Raw genomic sequence first — 18,368 nt, 5'->3', positions numbered from 1 at the left:
TGTGACTCGTCCCCTACATCAATGACATTTCATTTCGTATCTATACGTTCTATATATCCGTTTGTCGACGGCGCATCTCCACCATAGCCTCCCGTTTGCACCATGGCAGCCCCCTCTTATCACTATGAGAGCGCCACATGGCAGTCGCCCATGCATCTTCTCGTCTAGTTACTCCCGGGCCGCGTTTGCTCTGCAACAACCATTCTCAGAGTCGAAAGATTTCCCCGGTCCTGTTGGCAGCGTTCGTCCACTACAAGTGTTATGTTAACCCCTGTTTCACGGGTATGCGCACCATCACCTCTCCAGCCGCTTTGCTTGCTCCAAGAAAGGCGGGCTACTGCACTCACCTGCAGCACGCCGTTCAGACTGGCTATGAAACCGTCCCATGGCTGTTTGTCGACTGTTTCCCGAGGCAACAATGCTCGAGGCCTGAAAGAAGCATATATGCCCTTCTTCCCGCCCACCAATACAATAGATCACTGGCCAATCCTCCTCACCAATCGTCCAGATGTCAGTCATAGGCATCAAACGCACCGCGGACATGATATCTGGCACGTCCCAGCCCGAGACAGAGTGCTCAGAGAGTGCACTGGACAACCTACCCCCATTATCTGTTCTCCTCAAAGCCCTGAAGCCAGGCACCAACATCTTCGTCAACACCCGCGATAACTCCCCCGACCACGACGATGAGTCCGATGAGCTCATTTAACTTGGCTGTGGGAGTCTCTCATACGTTCTACACGAACCCGGGCAGTCCTTTGTCATCAAGAAGCAGCATTCTGGTTTCAATTTCTCGAACTACGAACTCGTCCGAATCATAGAAGAGGAAGCCGATATGACAATGAACGCTTTTCAGGTATTCAGCAAACTGCAGTCAAGTTCGGGAATCTCGGTCAAGGTGCCAGGGAATGCCAAATCTATGAAGGACTAGGAGGCATTCTGGGACAGACACTATGAAAGTCTGACCAATCGACCCTACAGGTTTGCAACCCCGGTTATTGAAATGGACATCATCTACCCCCTGCGAAAAGCGGTAGGGCACGCCTTGATCCAAGAATTTCATCCCAAAGGCGCGGGCTCGACTATGGACCTATACGTGGTGGAAGAGATCCTCAATCAACCCAAAAACAAGTACTGCTTGGTTTAGCCCTGTCTCGGGCTCGACGCCCGCCCTAGGGAGCCCGGTGACTTTAGTCTTCACAACTTCCAGCTTTCTCTGGCAGACATGCACAGAATCGGCATCAACGTTGTTGATCTTTCGAGAGCAATTGGCGAGGCTTTCGCTGTCATCCATGTCGACTGTGAGCTCTCTGGCATGGGCGTCAAGTTTGCTTTTGGTCTTTCAATACGACTGCTGGAAAGAAGACAACAGAGTGGGAACGGAAGGTCTGAACATGGCCGACAACATGCTCGAGCCCGAGGTTCGAAAGTTCATTCCGAGCCCCCTGAATAGTCCAACCCTGTATAAGATCTTCAAGGACGCTTACATTGAGCATGCGAAGAAGAGTCTAGGTGACGAATGCAGCCCACTTCCATGCAATGTCATGAAGCACTATGAGAGGCTTGCCGCCAGGCAGCTTCTGTAATTGACGAAGGATTTGTTTTGTACTTTGAACTGGTCTAGAAAGCACGAATACACCAATAAACATGACCTGACTGGCTGATACACCCATGCACATTGACTAACCTTGACGTAGAAATTCGTTGCGAGGCACAGAAGCAGGCCTTCACAGCTTCAGACTTCAAAGATGGATGTCGTTTAGGAACTCTGGAGAAGTCACTAGACAAGACATGGAGTCTTGGAAACGGGCATCGCCATGTCGGCATTTGAGGGTGCAAACAGTGCTCCTACCTGAGTGATTCCAAGTTTATAAACACCATAAAAGCAACCCTTTTCTCGCATCATAACGCCAACTCTCGTATCGTGCTATACAGGACACGGTGAACTCTTGGCTGCCCGAGGTGAGTTGAGAGGTGAGCCGCAAACCCGAGGTTACCCACAACCGCCTTGAAGCGCCCCTGCATGACAACCGAACCACCCTGTAAATTAGCGGCTGACTCTATCTCCCTCAGTGGTGAACCAGCTCCCAGCGACATCGGCTGTAAAGTGACGAAATCACACATCCACTTCGAACCTCTTCCCCCACGTTTTCCCCAATAAAAAAAGTTACCCATCAACACCAAACCCTTGCGATTACCGACAGAGTCAAAATACCATGGCGTCGACATCGCAGGAAGTTGAGAAGAAGAAGAAGCCCAGCGCTCTCCGGTCCGTCATTGCCGGATCGACTGCTGGAGCTATCGAGATCGGTACGCACAAGACACAATTTCCCCTTCGAGCTCGAAACTAACGTACCATGTTTTTGAATCATAGCCATCACCTATCCCGCCGAATGTACGTCCACGTAGCCGAAACCACTCTTTCCCCCCACCGAACCGGTCGACTTCGAGAGAGGAAGACACCAAGGTCGAAACAAGCCAGAAAATGCATAGGGGAGAACTGATTAGGAGCGTCTAGTTGCCAAGACCCGGTCACAGCTCAACCGACGGTTAGCAGCCGGCCAGAAGCTGCCATGGCCTCCGTTTGGCAAGCAGTGGTATGCCGGATGCACCACCCTGATTATTGGAAACTCGGCCAAGGCTGGAATCCGTATGTGTGAAGCTGTCTCAGGGTGTCGCGTGAGGTTAACCAGGGGCAGGATTCGTTGCGTTTGATCAGTACAAGGCACTCCTGACCGATGAGAATGGCAAGCTATCAGGACCTCGAACTGTCCTTGCGGGTTTCGGCGCTGGTGTGACAGAGTCGTTGCTGGCTGTGACTCCCACAGAGAGCATCAAGACGACACTGTAAGTCCACCAAACCCCTCTCTTTTACAGTATACTCATCCTCCCAGAATCGACGACCGCAAGCTCCCCAAGCCCCGAATGCGCGGCTTCCTCGACGCCATCCCCATCATCGCCCGCGAGCGAGGCTTCCGCGGCTTCTTCCAAGGCTTCGTCCCCACGACAGCCCGTCAAGCCGCCAACAGCGCCACGCGCTTCGGCTCCTACACCTTCCTCAAGCAGCTCGCCGAATCCTACACAGCACCTGGAGAGAAGCTCGGCGCCGTGGGAACCTTTGCGACGGGCGGTCTCGCTGGTCTCATCACCGTGTACGTGACGCAGCCTCTCGACACCATCAAGACGCGCATGCAGAGTATTGAAGCGCGCAATATGTATGGCAATTCGTTCAAGTGCGCGAGCATCATCTTCAAGCAGGAGGGTGTCTTGACGTTCTGGAGCGGTGCGTTGCCGCGACTTGCAAGGTTGGTCATGAGCGGTGGTATTGTGTTTACGTTGTATGAGCAGAGCATTTCGCTCATGGAAAAGGTGGATCCAGAGGGAAGATATATTTAAAGAGGATAATCTTTATAGACGGAGGGTTGGTGTTGAGGCGATGCTTCAGAAATACAACAAAGCTTGATCAACCGACATAAAGCATGTGTATTCCCAGCCAGGGAGTGAATCAAATCTAAATATTGGCTCAAACTAGAGTTATGTGAGACCTACCTGAGGTAATTGCATCGGCATGGCGGTCTTGTGTACAGAAGTACAACTTGATGCGTATGGTACTGGATACTGGCCAACGAGTAAAGTCAACTGATGACTCATGAGAATAGCCAGTCTACAAACAAGGGCCTGTAAATGTCAATCATTTCCAGAGCCGCAATCATTTGGATATTCACCAGGCGAACCATCTATAGACTATGGCCATAAACGCAGAGGTAACCCCAGCAATACGAACCAAGCTTTAAGCCATCCATTCCATGACTCTTGCAGATCATCAGCGGCAATGGCTACTTCACGCGTGCGTCCATGTGGCTCACACATGATGGTTATAGGCCCGAGAACCAGGAAATTACTGCTGGTCGGAATCGGGAAATGTTTCTGATGCTCAGGACACGAGTGGCTCGCACAACGAGCGGTTATACTGACCTCGTATTAATTGGGGTTGGAGGCAACAGTTACGATATTAATTAAGCAATTATAAAGAGAGTGGTTGGGTTTAGAATCGATACATCTAAGATCCTGATATTGTGACTTGATTAATTTCTCCTCGTGATACTCTGCTGAGAGCCACCACGATCTGAAGCCGTGTCGAATAGCAATTTCTAGCACCAAGTCCAATGCTATACACATCAGGCAATAATAGTTAGTTATAGGCAAACGCCTAGTTGAGTCAAAAAGACACTGTGTATCATGTGACAGAGTGCACATGCTGGCAGACAGGAACTTGAGGGAATCGCTTTTAATACAGCTAATGTACAGCCAAATGCAACCATATCATATCATCAGTACCCTTTGCGCGCCGGCAAACCATATCTCCTTTTGTATAACCGTCCTCGCATGTCGTCTCTCGTCTACTGGAACCGAATCATACCAGACAACCTCTTGCCCAACCTCTCTATCCACGATCGATTCGGTGCCTCGTCGATCTCCCTGACCAGATCCTCAAAGTACGTGGGCTGACTCTTTGGCTCTAGCAATCGTCCCTTGAGCTTAAACTATCCCATTCGTTAGCATCCCATCCATGTTGAGCGTTGAAGTTTGTGCGTACTCGGTCGTTGTATCGGTCTTGGAGGAGGAATTGTAAAGCCCGAGCCTTTAGTAGTTCCTCCCGCTCCATAGAGGGCTTGTAGTTTTGGTATCGCTCGGTTACGGCCTTGCCGAGGACATCTTGGAGTTGGTGATCCGGTCGGAGGGCCTGCTTGGGCCAGCGGGCAAAGACGTCGGAGTAGATTTTGCGCTAAAAGAGAAACCATTAGTTAGAACTCGGTCGCGGCTGCATTCTAACATGTCTCGACTTACAGATAATAAGCGCGACATTGTGAATTGAGGACAAGGGTGGTTCCAGTATCGTACTGCGCAACCTTCAAATTCCACGACGTCAACCATGAAGAAATTCCCAAGGACAGTGTGTTCATCACAGTGTAAACTCTAATCAAGACTGTCATCAAAGACCCATCTGATTGGGTCATGTGGCCCCTGCCTCAGGCCGCCACGAGACCCTTGCAATTGATTGCCTCATCACCATCTCTCGACAGAAGCCTGTGATGGATGGGGCATGGTCTGCGGAGGTGGAGTCCCTCGGAACACAGCCCACCTCGCGAACCACATCCAGGCACTCTTTTAGGTGACTTTTTCCCGCCCGTGGCCTTGTAATTGATTTGGGGTGTCTGACTTGTTCTCTTCTCTCCTTTGTGTGTTTACGGCCCCTTTTCCATGTTATTGAGTTCAGCCAAAGGGGCCGAGTGTACGTTTCAACCCCAAGCTGAAAAGGCGCAAGGGTCAGAGAAAGATAAAGCGGGAGTCGTCATCCAGTGCGATTAGTGAGACAGGAGCACAGTGCGCAGGCTGCACTTTAGCGTGTCTCGGCACTACCCACCTGCACATGTGCCCCTATCATTTCTCCCGGATCCGGCTTTCCAGAGTCTTCTCGGACACGCCCGCACTGTGCCGATACCGCCGTGGCCATCCGAGTACGACACAACAGACCCGGCGGCATTATTGATCAAGTCCGCCCCCCGAAACTCTGGCCTGGCTTTCTCCTCGCCTTCGTAACCGCTGGACGCAACTGCAACGCAACGCAACCAAACCTTTCCACGTCGTTCCCTTGAAAAAAGCTTTCCCCCTTTTTGTTTTGTCGCCTCTTGCGCCCACAGATTGCAAATCTCTCCTTTTGTTATTATTTTCCTTCCTCTCTAGATACTTCAACGTCGCTCCTGTAGCGAGTTCTTGAAGTCGCGTGCGTAACCTCTTTGTTAGTGGCGAGCGGACCCGGGAGGCAGCCGACACCCGATAGCCATCATGTCTGGACGATACGAACGAGTAAGCATCGCGACCCACGATATTTAGGTGTTTTGGACAGTGTAGAAGTTCTAACAGGATACAGGTCAACGCTCACGACGAAGACGACGTCGACAGTCCCGTCGACGCCCGAAACCGCCTTGGTCCCATCCCCAACTCCCCACCGCCCTCCTTCCACTCCCGAGCCTCCTCTCCCACAAGAAACCGCCAGGTCGATCCCGCCCTCGCCGATGCCTTTGACGATGATGACGATAGCGACGATGAGGTGGACGACCGGAGGCGGCTGATGCGACACAACACAACCTCTGCGGCTTCATCGACCGAGAATATCAGCACGTTACAACCCCCAGTTCAACCGGCTGCCCCGGTACCTACGCCATCTGGGTCAAGGCCGACGAGGATCGTGGGAGGAGGACACGGATCTGATGGTGTTTTTGCCAACCTGTCTGCGCGCCCTGAGAGAGGCAGCAGCGACCCCGAGAAGGACGAGCAACCACCGGTATGTGACACCCGGATAGACTTTGATAAGGTGTCCCAACGCTAACCTGCTGTAGTCGTACGAACAAGCCGCTGCCGACGCCGCTCCCCCATATTGGGAAACCACTATTCTCGCCCCGGGCATGGGCGGTCCCGATGAGGTCTACATCGACGGCATGCCTGTTGGATCTTTCTTCTCCTTCATGTGGAACGGCATGATCTCAGTAGCCTTTACGCTCGTCGGCTTCCTTCTCACCTACCTCCTCCACTCGACCCACGCTGCCAAGAACGGTTCCCGCGCTGGCCTCGGTATCACCCTCATCCAATACGGTTTCTACATGAAGGGTGTCTCGGACGACGAACCCCCAGCGATGAGCGGACCCGACGGCTACGCTGCACCTCCCAACCCCAACTCTCACGACTTCAAGCAAAGCGACGTTACGGATGACGACATGGGCAGCATCAGCGGAGGCGAATGGTTGGGCTATGTTCTTATGGTCGTGGGCTGGTTCCTCCTCATCAAGAGCGTCGCCGAGTTTCTACGAGCCCGCCGACACGAGCAACTGGTCCTTCAAAGCCCCGACCGCGGCCTGGGCGTTCCCATCATTGCCGAGACGGAACCCAACGAGCGTGTGGTGTAATTGGTGTTAAATGATATCCTGGCGAGCTCTCTTTTTTTTTTCTGTATAACAATACCATCATCATGCAAGCGCGTCAGATGAGCCTTGCTTTCCCTTGTGGCGTTTTCTGGATGGAGGGATGGAATCTGGGTCCTACTACAAGCTCATTGTTTGGCGCGTCACACGCAGTTTCTTAGTCACGTCTATCAAAACATACGTTCAAGCAGGATGTCATGATAAGCTGTGATTATGAAGACCTGATGTACACCTCAAAGTGCCCCTTACGGGCGTAAGATGCCAATCTCTGCATCAACGTAGCATCAAACCAACATCTAACTAATGTACTGTACCCCCATGTCGCGTCCTGTTAGCGATTGATAGACTATCAATATGGTTGTGGGGTTACCCGTCCGCCACGAACATCTCCCGCTGATCCCCGGATTCGGCCCCGCACAAGCTCCCACCATCAGCGTCAAGTCATTATCATCGCTCCATCACTGATCTTGTCTTTCTTCTGCAACACCTAGTTCCAGTACTTTACTTCCAAACTCTTCAAACGAACAAGTAGCCAACCTCCTCGCCTCTTCCACCGCATACTCTTCCTCTTGCGCAAGCTATCTTCTCCCACATTTCCAAAGCCGACTTCCGCAACACCCCTCGTCATCGTGGCTTCACCCAAGAGGCTACTCCGGATAGCATCCATCTTGTCGGCCTTTTGCCCTCCGGCTTTTCTCCTACGACATAGCCACTCGATACACCGCTTCAGCATCAACATGGCTTGGAGATGTACCGGCTCCACCAACGAGGGGCTCATCGACAATATGTGGAGGAGCGGGCTCATTACTGATGCTCGTGTCAAGGAAGCTTTTCTCAAGGTACTAATCTGAAGATTGCATATTACCGCCAATTTGACTCACTGTTTCAGGTTGATCGTGCACACTATGCTCCCTCAATGCCATACGAAGATTCTCCCCAGCCCATCGGCCACTCCGCTACCATATCCGCTCCTCACATGCACGCCTCAGCCATCGAACATTGCCTCGCCTACCTAACCCCCTCCTCAACCTCTCCCTCACCACGCGTCCTCGATATCGGCTCCGGCTCGGGATACTTGACACATGTAATGGCTGAACTAGTTGGCGACAAGGGTCTCGTCGTGGGGCTGGAGCATATTAAGGAATTGAAAGAGCTAGGGGAGCATAACATGGCAAAGAGTCCAGAGGGGAGAAAATTTCTTGAGAGTGGCAAGGTCAAGTTTAGGTTGGGCGATGGGAGGAAGGGATGGGTTGAGGAGCCAAGAGAAGGTGAACAAGATGAAGGAAAGGGGTGGGATGTTATTCACGTCGGGGCCTCGGCGGCTGAGATACATCCAGAGCTTCTGGAGCAGTTAAAGGCGCCCGGATGGTAAGTTTCCCAAGATACCCTGCCAAGTCGATACTAATAACGTGCAGCATGTTTATTCCCGTGGACGACGATGGGATGGGATATAGCCAGCACGTCTGGCGGATCGAAAAGGATGAGAACGGAGAGATTACAAAGAGGAAGTTGTTTGGTGTTCGATATGTGCCTTTGACAAATGCGCCAAAGTAGCCGGTTAGTTTATCACCTTGAAAGGAGAAAGGATCAAATTGCCAAGACGATACCCTATTCATATCCCAGGTTCTCATCCACTCTATTGTTCGTTAAATATGAGGAGCACCAAGTAATCTGACGATATGATACATATGCTGGATCATGTCACGGTCTTGACTTCTGAGAAGCAGTGCATGCTCAATGTTGGCATTGTATTCGTACTCTAGTCTATCAAAGCAAAATCCCAAACTCCTCAATCATAATCATGAAACCCAATCATAAATCATTTTTCGCAGATCCAAACATCCAGTGTTTGAGCGAATCCAGTCATGTCATTCATTCTATTGCCTCACATCAGGTACAAGCCAAAGATGATGGCCACGATGGATGAGAGGACACCAGAGCTGTACAGTCTGGGACTCTCGCTCACAAGAGCGGGGGCTTCGCCGGATGCACCGCTGTCTTCACCTGATGGAACGCTTTGTTCGCCCGTGGCATCGTTTTGTCCGGCGGAGGCATCGCTCTGCTCATCAGCTGCTCCTGTATCTTCACCAGTACTTCCAGCAGAGCTTCCAGAAGCTTCGTCCTGGCTCTCCGCAGGACTGGCATTGCTACCTTCGCAGTTGTCGCCCTCACAGCCAGGCAAGACAGCAGCAGGGTTTTCCGAAGCAGGAGGCGGCACACATCCTTCAGGGGGGCAGCCATTGGGAGTCGAGTTGCTCGCAGGAGCAGGTGTCGCAGCAGGAGCCGGGACAGGAGCCGGGATGGGAGCTGGGACGGGAGTCGCGGGAGGGCACCCCTCAGGAGGGCAAGCGTTAGCAGCGGCTTGCTTCTGGACAGCAGGAGTAGGTGGTAGCACAGGCTCACCGCATCCTCCAGGAGGACAAGGATTGGCAGCAGCCTGCTGTGCCTGAGCCACAGGAGTGGGAGGGATAGGTTCACCGCATCCCTCAGGGGGACAAGCAGCAGTGGGAATAACAGGCGGGATAGTCTCCTCAGGTGCAGCAACAGGTGCAGCAGCGGCTCTTCCAGGACAGTCAACGACTTCAGGAGGACACTCGACAACGACCTTGACCTCAGCCTTCTTGCAATCCGCCTTTTCAGTTCCCGGAAGCTGCCACAAGCTAAACACACCATCGCCTCCACACTTTCCACTGGCGTCATCCCCAGGAACACAAACAGTCGAGCACCTCGCTTCATCCACAAGCTCAAAGCTCACGGGCGTCGCATCCTCAGGATCATCGCAGTAGCAACCACCCCCAATGGCGACGAGGTGCGCTTGTCCGATGCAAGCTTCAAGACAGGCTTCGGCTGAAAAGGGGGGTTCGAAGGGCATGTGCTTGGGAAAGCTGGAGGGGGACCCTGCGACGCAGCCGACGTATTCGAAGTTGGATGTTGGGTGGGGGACGGGGGAGGCGAGGATGGTTGTTGCTGTTGTGAGGGCCAGGAGGCTTGTGATGAAGGTTGTTGGTGCCATGTTGTCCAAGATCGAGAAGTGTGTTGGATTGACGTTGCTAGGGTAGAGGGATTACTTTGTTCTCGATGGGTTGCAAGTTGTTGTTGTAGCTGTTGTGAGTTGTTTGATGATGAGAGATTGGTTCTAAGCTCGACATACACCAGCGATATATACTTGTTGTATCTATTCCCAACCTCTTGCTCCTATTCACGACGGTATTTCCAAGAACAACCCAACCATCAGAATCCCAATAGCAAGATGCCATCGTGTGTCGATCAATAGTCCGCACCCTCGTTCCAGACAACGGCACACGAGGTCGGCAGTCTTGGCAGCAAATTGTCTTAGACAACAACGCCAGGTAAGCGGTGAACCGGGCACCAGGCCGCCGACTCATACCGGAATGCTGAATGCTCTTGAATCAGGCTGGTAAGCGAGAAAAGTAAGACGGAGTGAAAACTCGGCCGTCCCGCCATTTCACGGTATTTTTGGTTACCGGGTCGTCGCTCGATAATCGGTTGGCAAGGTGAAACTGACCCCAGATTTGAATCAAACTTGTTCTCAGTTCATTTTTCAATATGTACAATAGAATCGAATCGGCTTCCTCACAATTTGCCGGTCAACCATTTCCTTGGCCACAACTTCCCAACCTCCCCCAGTCTCGGACCTCATCTACACAGCAGTGGGATACCCCTTACAATCCGGCGTCACAGTATCATACACATACTCAGTTCCCGCACATCCACCAGGACATTTACCATCACAAGCATAGCTCGTCGTGACAGTAGCCGCAGTAAGAGGACATCCACACTTAGACTTGATAGTAGAAAGAGCCATACACATGGGCATGACACAAGTCGAGCACCGTCCAAGAACAGAAGTGACAGTCGGACATGCGGGCTTCTTGGTGATGGTAGGGTGAGGGTTTCCGTAGGTGGATGCGTAGATGTAAGAGGTAGATGCGCAGCCGTCGGGACAGGTATTCTCGGCGCAGGGGTAGGATGTTGTGACGGTGGCGATCTTGGGGGGGCAGAAGCGTGGGTTGGAGATTGTGGAGAGGGCAAGGCACTCTTTGAGAACGCAAGTTGAGCAGATTTCGGCTGTGGTGGTGACGGTTGGGCAGGGCGTGGTGGTGGTGCACTTCTTGCCAGCCAGGGAGAGGGGGGTTCTATGAGAGTTAGAAGTGGCATTGGTATGTAGATGGATAGATGTCTTACAGGGCGAGCAGAGTCGCAAAGATAGGTAGAGACCACATAGCGTAGTAGAGTGGTCCCGATCAATGTATAGATGAATGTCAAGCAAGTAGAATAGTGACTGCAAGATTATGCAATGCGAAGCTATACAGTTCCACAGCTCAAGCACAAAACACCACGAGGGCATCAAGCACGTATTATATATCCATCCACCCTCGTCTCCCGTACAACGGAAGTGACGCCTCAGCTGTCATTTGCATAGCCCGACATCCGGACTCTCCCCGCAAATTGATGGGATCGCCACGTTTTTCTGTGGCTGCAGCGGCTCATACGTACCATCTACGAATTATACGAGGTGCCGATCAATCTGCCAAGCATGGACAGGGCTCTGTCATTTGAGTGCGGTAGTAAGCCGTGTATGTGAAACGGGAGCGTAGATTGGTTAGGGGCTGAATGATGACCCGGTGACGCCCAGAGGATTTGCACAAGGGGAAATACGAGCACCATGATGCAAGCCCAGTGTGATATAAGATGCAGTAGAAATGTTCCTCCAGCGACGATCCGATGGGAGAAGTTCTTAATTTGGCATACTCTTGTGCTCCGTCAGACGATGTGTGAGCTTATTCCCTTGGCTGATGCATTTTGGGGCAAAACCGATTTCTCCAGCTGAACTCTCTTGCTGCCGTTGGAATGTCTTGCTCTTTGCTACAGTAATGACGTTGTTGTTTTGGTGTCTCGTCCAATCATGACTTTGCTGGTAAAGCGGCCTTTAAGTAGACCGGCTGATCGGAGTAACCAGATGCGACCTGGCTGGCCTCATGAATGTAAACAATGCATAAAATATCTCAAAGTTCTGTGATTTCTCAAAATTTTCTGAGTGGCTTATTATTATGATAAGATTCACGGCCAGTGAGTAGACCCGTTGTTGCATGTCTGGAATCAATGCGAGCAATGTCCTCCGAGAGGGATGTCATCGACAACACAGCATTAATGCACTTACACGGCTCTATACTTGTCAATGGCATCATGATTCTATTCCTGAGTGACCATTTTTACCAAACCAGGCTCAATCACAGATTGTAGAAGCTCTGGCATAAGACGAACAATGTCTATCATTATATCTCCAGGTCGACATCTATAGTCTATTCCATTCTATACTTTTACTTCCCTACTTTTGCTCAGCCTTCTCCTTCTTCCACTGATCAACAACCTCCTGTACAACCTTGTCCAAATCCTCATCCTCAAGACCAAGCTCCTCCATAGCAAACGCCTCGCCCTTCTTTGTCCAGTCCGCATCCAGAGTGCCAAGCACAAACACAATCTCCTCCATCGCGTGCTTGCTAAAGTTGACAGACAGCTTGTTCACCTCGCGCTCAAGGAACGCCTTGGAGTCGACAAACTCGCGTGTCCAGGTTGCGCCCGTGGCCTTTTCCAGGGATGCGAGCACTTCGAGCTGGGTCTTGCGGAAGCTTTGGACGTAGAGGAGGCGGTTCTTTGTCGTGTCGGGTCGCTTGAGGACTGCGACGAGGGCCTCGGCCACACGGCGGAGAGTAGCTGCTGAAGCTGGAACATCACCCTTGTCAAGAATGACAGCCTCGTTGGTGTCGAGGTTAAAGTGCAGGAGTCCATCACGGATGCCAAAGTCGAAAAAGTGTCCACACACGAGCGACGTCCACGAGAAACCTGGGTTCTCCGCCGCAAGCTCAACACACTTCTCCCTCACGAGATCCTTATCACGGTAAAGCTTCAACAGCTTCTTGGCCTCCTCACTCTGCGCATCACAGCTGCCAAAGTCGGCAGGGATGAACCTCTTAACACCAGCCTTGGCCGAAGCCTCTGCGAGCCGCAAGTGCTGCGAGACGTCCTTGAGAGGGAAAGAGGCGATCACGACGTCCTGGCCCTTGAGGGCGGGCACGAGGCCCTCGACTGACATGTCATCGGGGATGGTGACGGAGGTGGTGGACGAGGCATAGGCGGGTGTAGAAGTTGAGGATGCGCGCTTGGCAACGGAGATGTCGAACGACTTGGAGGCGACGAGACCTTCGAGGAGGACAGTACCGAGGTTACCGTTTGCGCCGACGAGGAGGACCTTGTTGAGAGACATTTTAGAAGCTTGCACAAGTATAGAGAGTGTGAAGAGTAGAGAGAAGGTATAGAGAAGCAAGATGAGGAAAGTCGAGCTCGTATTGATGCCATGCGACATCGGCGGGGTAACTCCAACACATCATGGTTGATGCGGGGCATGAGCTGCCTCATGCAGGACATTCGATCAAAATCCCTCCAATGCCATTAGATCCTCGCTCCTAGATGCTCGCCATAGACTTTGTCGAACCATCGGGACTCTCCTCCGACTGGACAAAGTCGGGAGGCCACGCCGACATGTGGATGGATCCCGTCGCCATCGACTTCCAGAAACACGAAAACAGGAAACCCACTCCGAGACAGATTAGAGTTTCTTTATCTGCCGTAGTATATATACTCGGCCCTCTTCCCTTTCGGCTCAATCCGTCCTTTTCGGCTCCGGAGCCTTGACAATAGCGAGTTCCGGCTCCGGGGTTTTGCGCTCTTTATCTCCGGCCGCGAGATCCACTCGGCCTCCGGTCTTGAGCGAGGGCCGGGCTACTCTACCGCGACGAGCAATGTATGAGCCAATTGGAAACGTCAGAGATATTCTCAGTGTGGTACACTATTTCAGATCAATACTATGCCTCGCGCTGTTTGCTCCTAAATCCGTCATCTCGCGACTTGGCTCGCTTGTGCACTGTTCCTGTTTCGTCCAGGTAGGTAAGGTATCCTGTGTAAGTCGACTGTTTACACGTGAAGTCATGATGAATCAATGTCTCAACCCCAACTATTTAAGAGAATATCCTCCCTGAACTACACTCCTCAACAATCTGCATCACTCCAAATACACTCATCCAAATCACAATGGCAGACAAGGAACTCGTCCTCATCACCGGCGCCAACACTGGCATCGGCCTGGAGACGGTCAAGGCTCTCTTCCGATCTCCCAAGACCTACCACGTCCTCCTGGGCAGCCGCACTCCCTCCAACGCCGACAAGGCTATTGCGCAGCTCAAGGAGGAGTTCCCAGATGTCAAGAGCACTGTGGAGCCTGTTCAGATCGACATTGCTGATGACGAGTCTATTCGCAAGCTCTTTGAGCACGTCAAGTCTAAATATGGCAAGCTCGACGTCCTCGTGAACAATGCCGGTAGGTAGTGTGATCTAGCCCGCTACAAACACATCACTTACAACAATCACAGGAGCTTCTTTCGACAAAACTTTGGATCAGGATGCCGCTGATCCTGCCAACCTGCGCAGCCTCTACAACAAGACCTACGACGTCAACGTCTCCAGCACGCAGGTCATCACTGCCACCTTCATCCCCCTCCTCCTAGCCGGATCGTCGCCCCGCCTTATCTTCCTTACCTCGGGACTGTCAACGCTCGAGGGCTGTCACAAGTCCCTCCTAACCAATCTCGCGCGCGATATCCCCAGCGGATGGCCAAAGAAGGATGTACGCACAGCCACCGCTTACCGTTCCAGCAAAGTTGCGCTCAACATGGTCATGCTGTCATGGTATCATCTCCTCAAGGAGGACGGAGTCAAGGTCTGGTGTATCAGCCCTGGATTTTTGGCAACTGGTCTGGGAGGCAATCCGGAATTGTTGAAGAAGGCTGGGGCTGGAGATCCCTCTATCGGAGGAGAGCTGGTCAAGAAGGTGATTGAGGGTGAGAAGGACGGTGACGTTGGAAAAGTTGTTGGGCAGCCAGGTGTCCAGCCGTGGTAAGAGGTCATGTTTCGTACTAAATTGGTTGAGACTCTCTTCACCAGTGATAGCTCTGAATGACGCTCTGGTGATGGTTAGAGGATTGCAACGTGGATAGAAAGCTTAATGCCGCCGTTCAAACAGCTCATCATCTGGTCGTTAAAGCCACAGTGATGATGAATCTGTCTTAATCTCTAAGCGCCCATATGCGAAAATAGCAGCCGAGGATCAACAGATTTTTTCGGACAACTCATCAAGACTGCGCGGCCGGCGTTCCAGATGATCCCCGAAACGCCAACGGAACTTTGGTAGGCGTATTTCTTTCTCTTCTTGGCGGTTCATGCGAAAAAAAAAAGTGATACGTCATGGTGGTGGTTCGCGACAGCAGCCTCTTTTCCAGCCTTACGGTGAACGCCGTTGGTGGAGCGACCCAGGAACCCTTGAACGGCATCGGCACGCGAGTCGACCCCGAACCCTTGTTGCAGAAATGAATAACAAACAGGGTCGGATTGACTTTTGGGGATCAGCTCAGAATAGCAATGACGGGGGAATGCCTGAGTAAGAGAGGATGATGGATTGGATGCAGCGTAAAGATGACCCTAGGACAGTGCGTACAGCTCATCAACTGTATTTCAGCCACCATCACGGCATCACTTTGAAAGGGATCCCCCTGGCTTATGGTGGCTAATACAGTGCGGGCACCGCCACAGGGTAACCGGGGCCCGCGGGTCCCTACCTACCCACGACCCGGGGACCATGCGGGCTCCGTTGAAGCGGTATAGTCCCGGCGAGTCTAGAAGTGACTCCCCCTGCTGCGCCAAGTGACGTCGGCAGTGCGCGTCCCGACGCGTCCCCACAACCCACCTATCCCCAGCCTCAAGCAAAGTCCGAAAGGACGGCCAAAGTTGTAAGTTTTGGGCTGTGGAACAGTGTTGAGGTGACAACAATCATGCCTTGCCAAGCTCAGGCCCCCAAGACAAACAAACCTCATCGGAACATGCTCAGGCACCAGAAATCGTTCAGCCCAGCCTCATCATCGTTTGAGAAATGGACCCTGCCAAGCGAAAATGGGCGTCCAAGCACAGCCCCCGCCAGCTGACGTTGGGTTTTCGCCCTCTGAAAGAACATAGCCTTTGAAGACAGCAAAAAAAATAATAATATCAAATCAAAACAGTCCTTCTTGGTGCTTATTATTAGCTGTCCTCTAATGCAGGGCTGATCCTCATTATTCACCTCCTGTTCTCGCCTCGCAGATCTCCTTTGTTCATCTTCTGCCACGTCGTCGGACGTTTTACTAGTTGCCGTTTCGCAGCCCAAACCCAAAGCCAAGACGTAATTAATACCTCGACTTGACCGTTACTTTTTTGTTCATCAGTCGGTCAGAACCTTCTTTCATCAACCCCCGACAAATAAACAAAAGAGGTTGGAGGCGGTTGGGTCTTTATCAGATCTCGACTCCCCGTTCTCTCACAGGCTGCCTCTCTCCTAACAAATACTCCACCTCCACCACCTTCCTCCCCCACGCAGATCCGACAACACCCTCCAACTCCAAGAATGGAAGCTCGTTCACTTTCTGCTCTCAACAACCTCGCGAGCAATCCGCCGCAATATCCCATCAACCCAGCGCAAGAGAGGCAGGATCCTCTAACTCTCTACATCTCCAGAGTTCCCGGTACTCGAGGTAAGATTTTGGCTCTCACCTTCAACTCCCCGTCATCGGAGCTGACACTAACCGTCTCCTGCACTAGATGTGATTCTTTCGCCCTTTAAGCCGCAGCTTAAGAACGTGACCGGCGAAGATGTCGCCAACTGCCTTTATTACGTCCATCACGAAGTCCCCTCGACAGAACTGGTGAACCCACCACCTTTGCGAGATGACGGCCACCGATCTTCGAGCGACGACAGCTCCTCGATGCGAAATATTCCCAGGAAACCGCTACCTGGGTCAGCAAGACCCTTGACGCCTCCCACCCGCGACCATCTCCCAGTTCCTGCTTTCGGCAGCGAATATCAAGATCCTGGCCGGCCTCGCGGGCTCTCGGTCAATTCAAGCTTGGATACTGTTCAGACAAAGCCCGTGTGGCCAGGCAACAAGCATTCGCTGGATGAACCCAGGCCTGATCTACCACCTCGGTCGACCCCCGTGCCTACAATTCAGGCTCCCACTTCGCCGCTTGGCCGGAAACCAATCGGTCCCCGACCAATGTCCAGCCCTGCGACCAACCCCGAAAACGATAAACCTCTTCCACCTCCTCCTGGGCCATACCAGGCAGCCAACTTTGACCACATGACGAGAGCAAGCCAGGTCCCAGGAAGAGCAAACCACAGTCGCTCGCCGTCGCCGAGAACAAGCTACGAAGGAAAGCCCTTTACACTGGCTCTGATCCGTCGTGATCCAAGCACAGGAAACCAGTGGAACGTCGCACACGTCTCGTCGATTCAACCCGATGGCCCACAACCGGATCAGGATGATTCAAACCCGCTCTTCGGATCCGTGCCACCCGTCGCGCAATCGCCGAGTAACGGAAACGCTCCCATCAACGTCCAAATCGAGACACTGGGTTACGGAAAGTTCCGCGGCATGCCCGCGAGGCGAAGCTTCGACGCCGGCCCCGGTGCGGATGCTAACCAACCCAAGGACGGAGGGGTTGTTCTCCAGAGAACGGTTGCTATGGGGTACACAAAGAGCTGGGCATCCAATTGGCGAGAAAAGCTCAACCAGGAGGGACGAGGCCATGGCCGATCGGGAAGTGTTGGATCGATGGACTCCGCTGGTGAAGCTCAGTCTCCTACCGAGCCGCAGATTTCCATGCAGCCTGGCCCAGGTCTGAGGCCCCGGGGACACATCTTTACGAGCCCCTGGAATGGCAGATGCGAGTTCCGCACTGCTCCTTCTGGACGCAGTCTCAAATGTTACCACATCTTGCACGATGATCAGCAATCATTCAACCCTCTCGCAAACCAGGGTATTGGTCCGCCTCAAGCCAGCAGCATGCTGGTGAGCGAGCTGCGCTTCAACCTGCCAACGGCTGAGCTCTTCAAGTCCCCTGAAGGTCGTGAGGAGGTGAAGAACCAGATTCAGGGGCACTTCAACAAGCTCCTCAAGCGAGAGGGCCGGAGCGATGTTTCCTACGACGACGACGGCATGGTTTCGCCATTCGATCTCAACCTGGGTAAAGAGAAGGCCGGTGGTGGCAACCGCGGGAAGAGGGCCAAGCTAGGAAAGCTCATTATTCATCCTGATGGCTTGAAGATGTTGGATCTGGTTGTGGCGGCCAACATGGGTCTATGGTGGCAAGCATGGGAGAGGAGCTTCTAAGCTGGCGTGTGGAGCACATTGCTTATTTTGCGGGATTTGCATGGAGTTTGGGATTTTGGTGGAATTATCAGCATATGCTGTACTTGATACCTTAGAGCTGCATAGCCGTGAGGAG

The 18,368-nt window shown here is 52.5% G+C and overlaps 9 protein-coding genes and 1 pseudogene across 10 annotated transcripts, besides 1 other annotated feature; 6 read left to right on the top strand and 4 right to left on the bottom strand.

Annotated features, from left to right (window-relative positions):
• Positions 1–1,225: 1,225 nt before the first annotated feature.
• On the top strand, positions 1,226–1,586 carry NCS54_00490200 (Hypothetical protein; the record flags this gene model as incomplete). The annotated part of the gene is made up of 2 exons (XM_053150423.1): positions 1,226–1,301; positions 1,366–1,586. 2 exons carry the CDS (start codon positions 1,226–1,228, stop codon positions 1,584–1,586), a joined length of 297 nt encoding a protein of 98 aa, XP_053006398.1.
• A 588-nt stretch (positions 1,587–2,174) lies between these two features.
• On the top strand, positions 2,175–3,396 carry NCS54_00490100 (Hypothetical protein; the record flags this gene model as incomplete). Its single annotated transcript, XM_053150422.1, has 5 exons — positions 2,175–2,310; positions 2,375–2,395; positions 2,519–2,650; positions 2,700–2,847; positions 2,895–3,396. The coding sequence occupies exons 1-5, from the start codon at positions 2,217–2,219 to the stop codon at positions 3,394–3,396; spliced, it is 897 nt and encodes a 298-aa protein (XP_053006397.1). The 5' UTR covers positions 2,175–2,216.
• Positions 3,397–4,400: 1,004 nt separating this feature from the next.
• Positions 4,401–4,935, bottom strand: NCS54_00490000 (Hypothetical protein; the record flags this gene model as incomplete). The annotated part of the gene is made up of 3 exons (XM_053150421.1): positions 4,401–4,544; positions 4,598–4,786; positions 4,849–4,935. 3 exons carry the CDS (start codon positions 4,933–4,935, stop codon positions 4,401–4,403), a joined length of 420 nt encoding a protein of 139 aa, XP_053006396.1.
• Positions 4,936–5,847: 912 nt separating this feature from the next.
• Positions 5,848–6,965, top strand: NCS54_00489900 (Hypothetical protein; the record flags this gene model as incomplete). The annotated part of the gene is made up of 3 exons (XM_053150420.1): positions 5,848–5,868; positions 5,933–6,346; positions 6,402–6,965. The coding sequence occupies 3 exons, from the start codon at positions 5,848–5,850 to the stop codon at positions 6,963–6,965; spliced, it is 999 nt and encodes a 332-aa protein (XP_053006395.1).
• A 725-nt stretch (positions 6,966–7,690) lies between these two features.
• On the top strand, positions 7,691–8,534 carry NCS54_00489800 (annotated as a pseudogene). Its single transcript has 3 exons — positions 7,691–7,819; positions 7,870–8,348; positions 8,396–8,534.
• Positions 7,691–8,534: a sequence feature.
• Positions 8,535–8,865: 331 nt separating this feature from the next.
• On the bottom strand, positions 8,866–9,993 carry NCS54_00489700 (WSC domain-containing protein; the record flags this gene model as incomplete). Its single annotated transcript, XM_053150419.1, has 1 exon — positions 8,866–9,993. One exon carries the CDS (start codon positions 9,991–9,993, stop codon positions 8,866–8,868), a length of 1,128 nt encoding a protein of 375 aa, XP_053006394.1.
• A 648-nt stretch (positions 9,994–10,641) lies between these two features.
• On the bottom strand, positions 10,642–11,224 carry NCS54_00489600 (Hypothetical protein; the record flags this gene model as incomplete). The annotated part of the gene is made up of 2 exons (XM_053150418.1): positions 10,642–11,137; positions 11,187–11,224. 2 exons carry the CDS (start codon positions 11,222–11,224, stop codon positions 10,642–10,644), a joined length of 534 nt encoding a protein of 177 aa, XP_053006393.1.
• Positions 11,225–12,330: 1,106 nt separating this feature from the next.
• NCS54_00489500 (NmrA domain-containing protein) lies at positions 12,331–13,365 on the bottom strand (the record flags this gene model as incomplete). Its single annotated transcript, XM_053150417.1, has 1 exon — positions 12,331–13,365. One exon carries the CDS (start codon positions 13,363–13,365, stop codon positions 12,331–12,333), a length of 1,035 nt encoding a protein of 344 aa, XP_053006392.1.
• A 725-nt stretch (positions 13,366–14,090) lies between these two features.
• Positions 14,091–14,955, top strand: NCS54_00489400 (Hypothetical protein; the record flags this gene model as incomplete). The annotated part of the gene is made up of 2 exons (XM_053150416.1): positions 14,091–14,376; positions 14,429–14,955. 2 exons carry the CDS (start codon positions 14,091–14,093, stop codon positions 14,953–14,955), a joined length of 813 nt encoding a protein of 270 aa, XP_053006391.1.
• A 1,533-nt stretch (positions 14,956–16,488) lies between these two features.
• On the top strand, positions 16,489–18,253 carry NCS54_00489300 (Hypothetical protein; the record flags this gene model as incomplete). The annotated part of the gene is made up of 2 exons (XM_053150415.1): positions 16,489–16,615; positions 16,683–18,253. 2 exons carry the CDS (start codon positions 16,489–16,491, stop codon positions 18,251–18,253), a joined length of 1,698 nt encoding a protein of 565 aa, XP_053006390.1.
• Positions 18,254–18,368: the final 115 nt, after the last annotated feature.

This window comes from Fusarium falciforme, chromosome 4 (assembly GCF_026873545.1).
Source record: "Fusarium falciforme chromosome 4, complete sequence".
NCBI lineage: Eukaryota > Fungi > Ascomycota > Sordariomycetes > Hypocreales > Nectriaceae > Fusarium > Fusarium falciforme.
The sequence above is the reverse complement of the archived record's forward strand: the minus strand, read 5'-3'. Positions and strand labels throughout refer to the sequence as shown.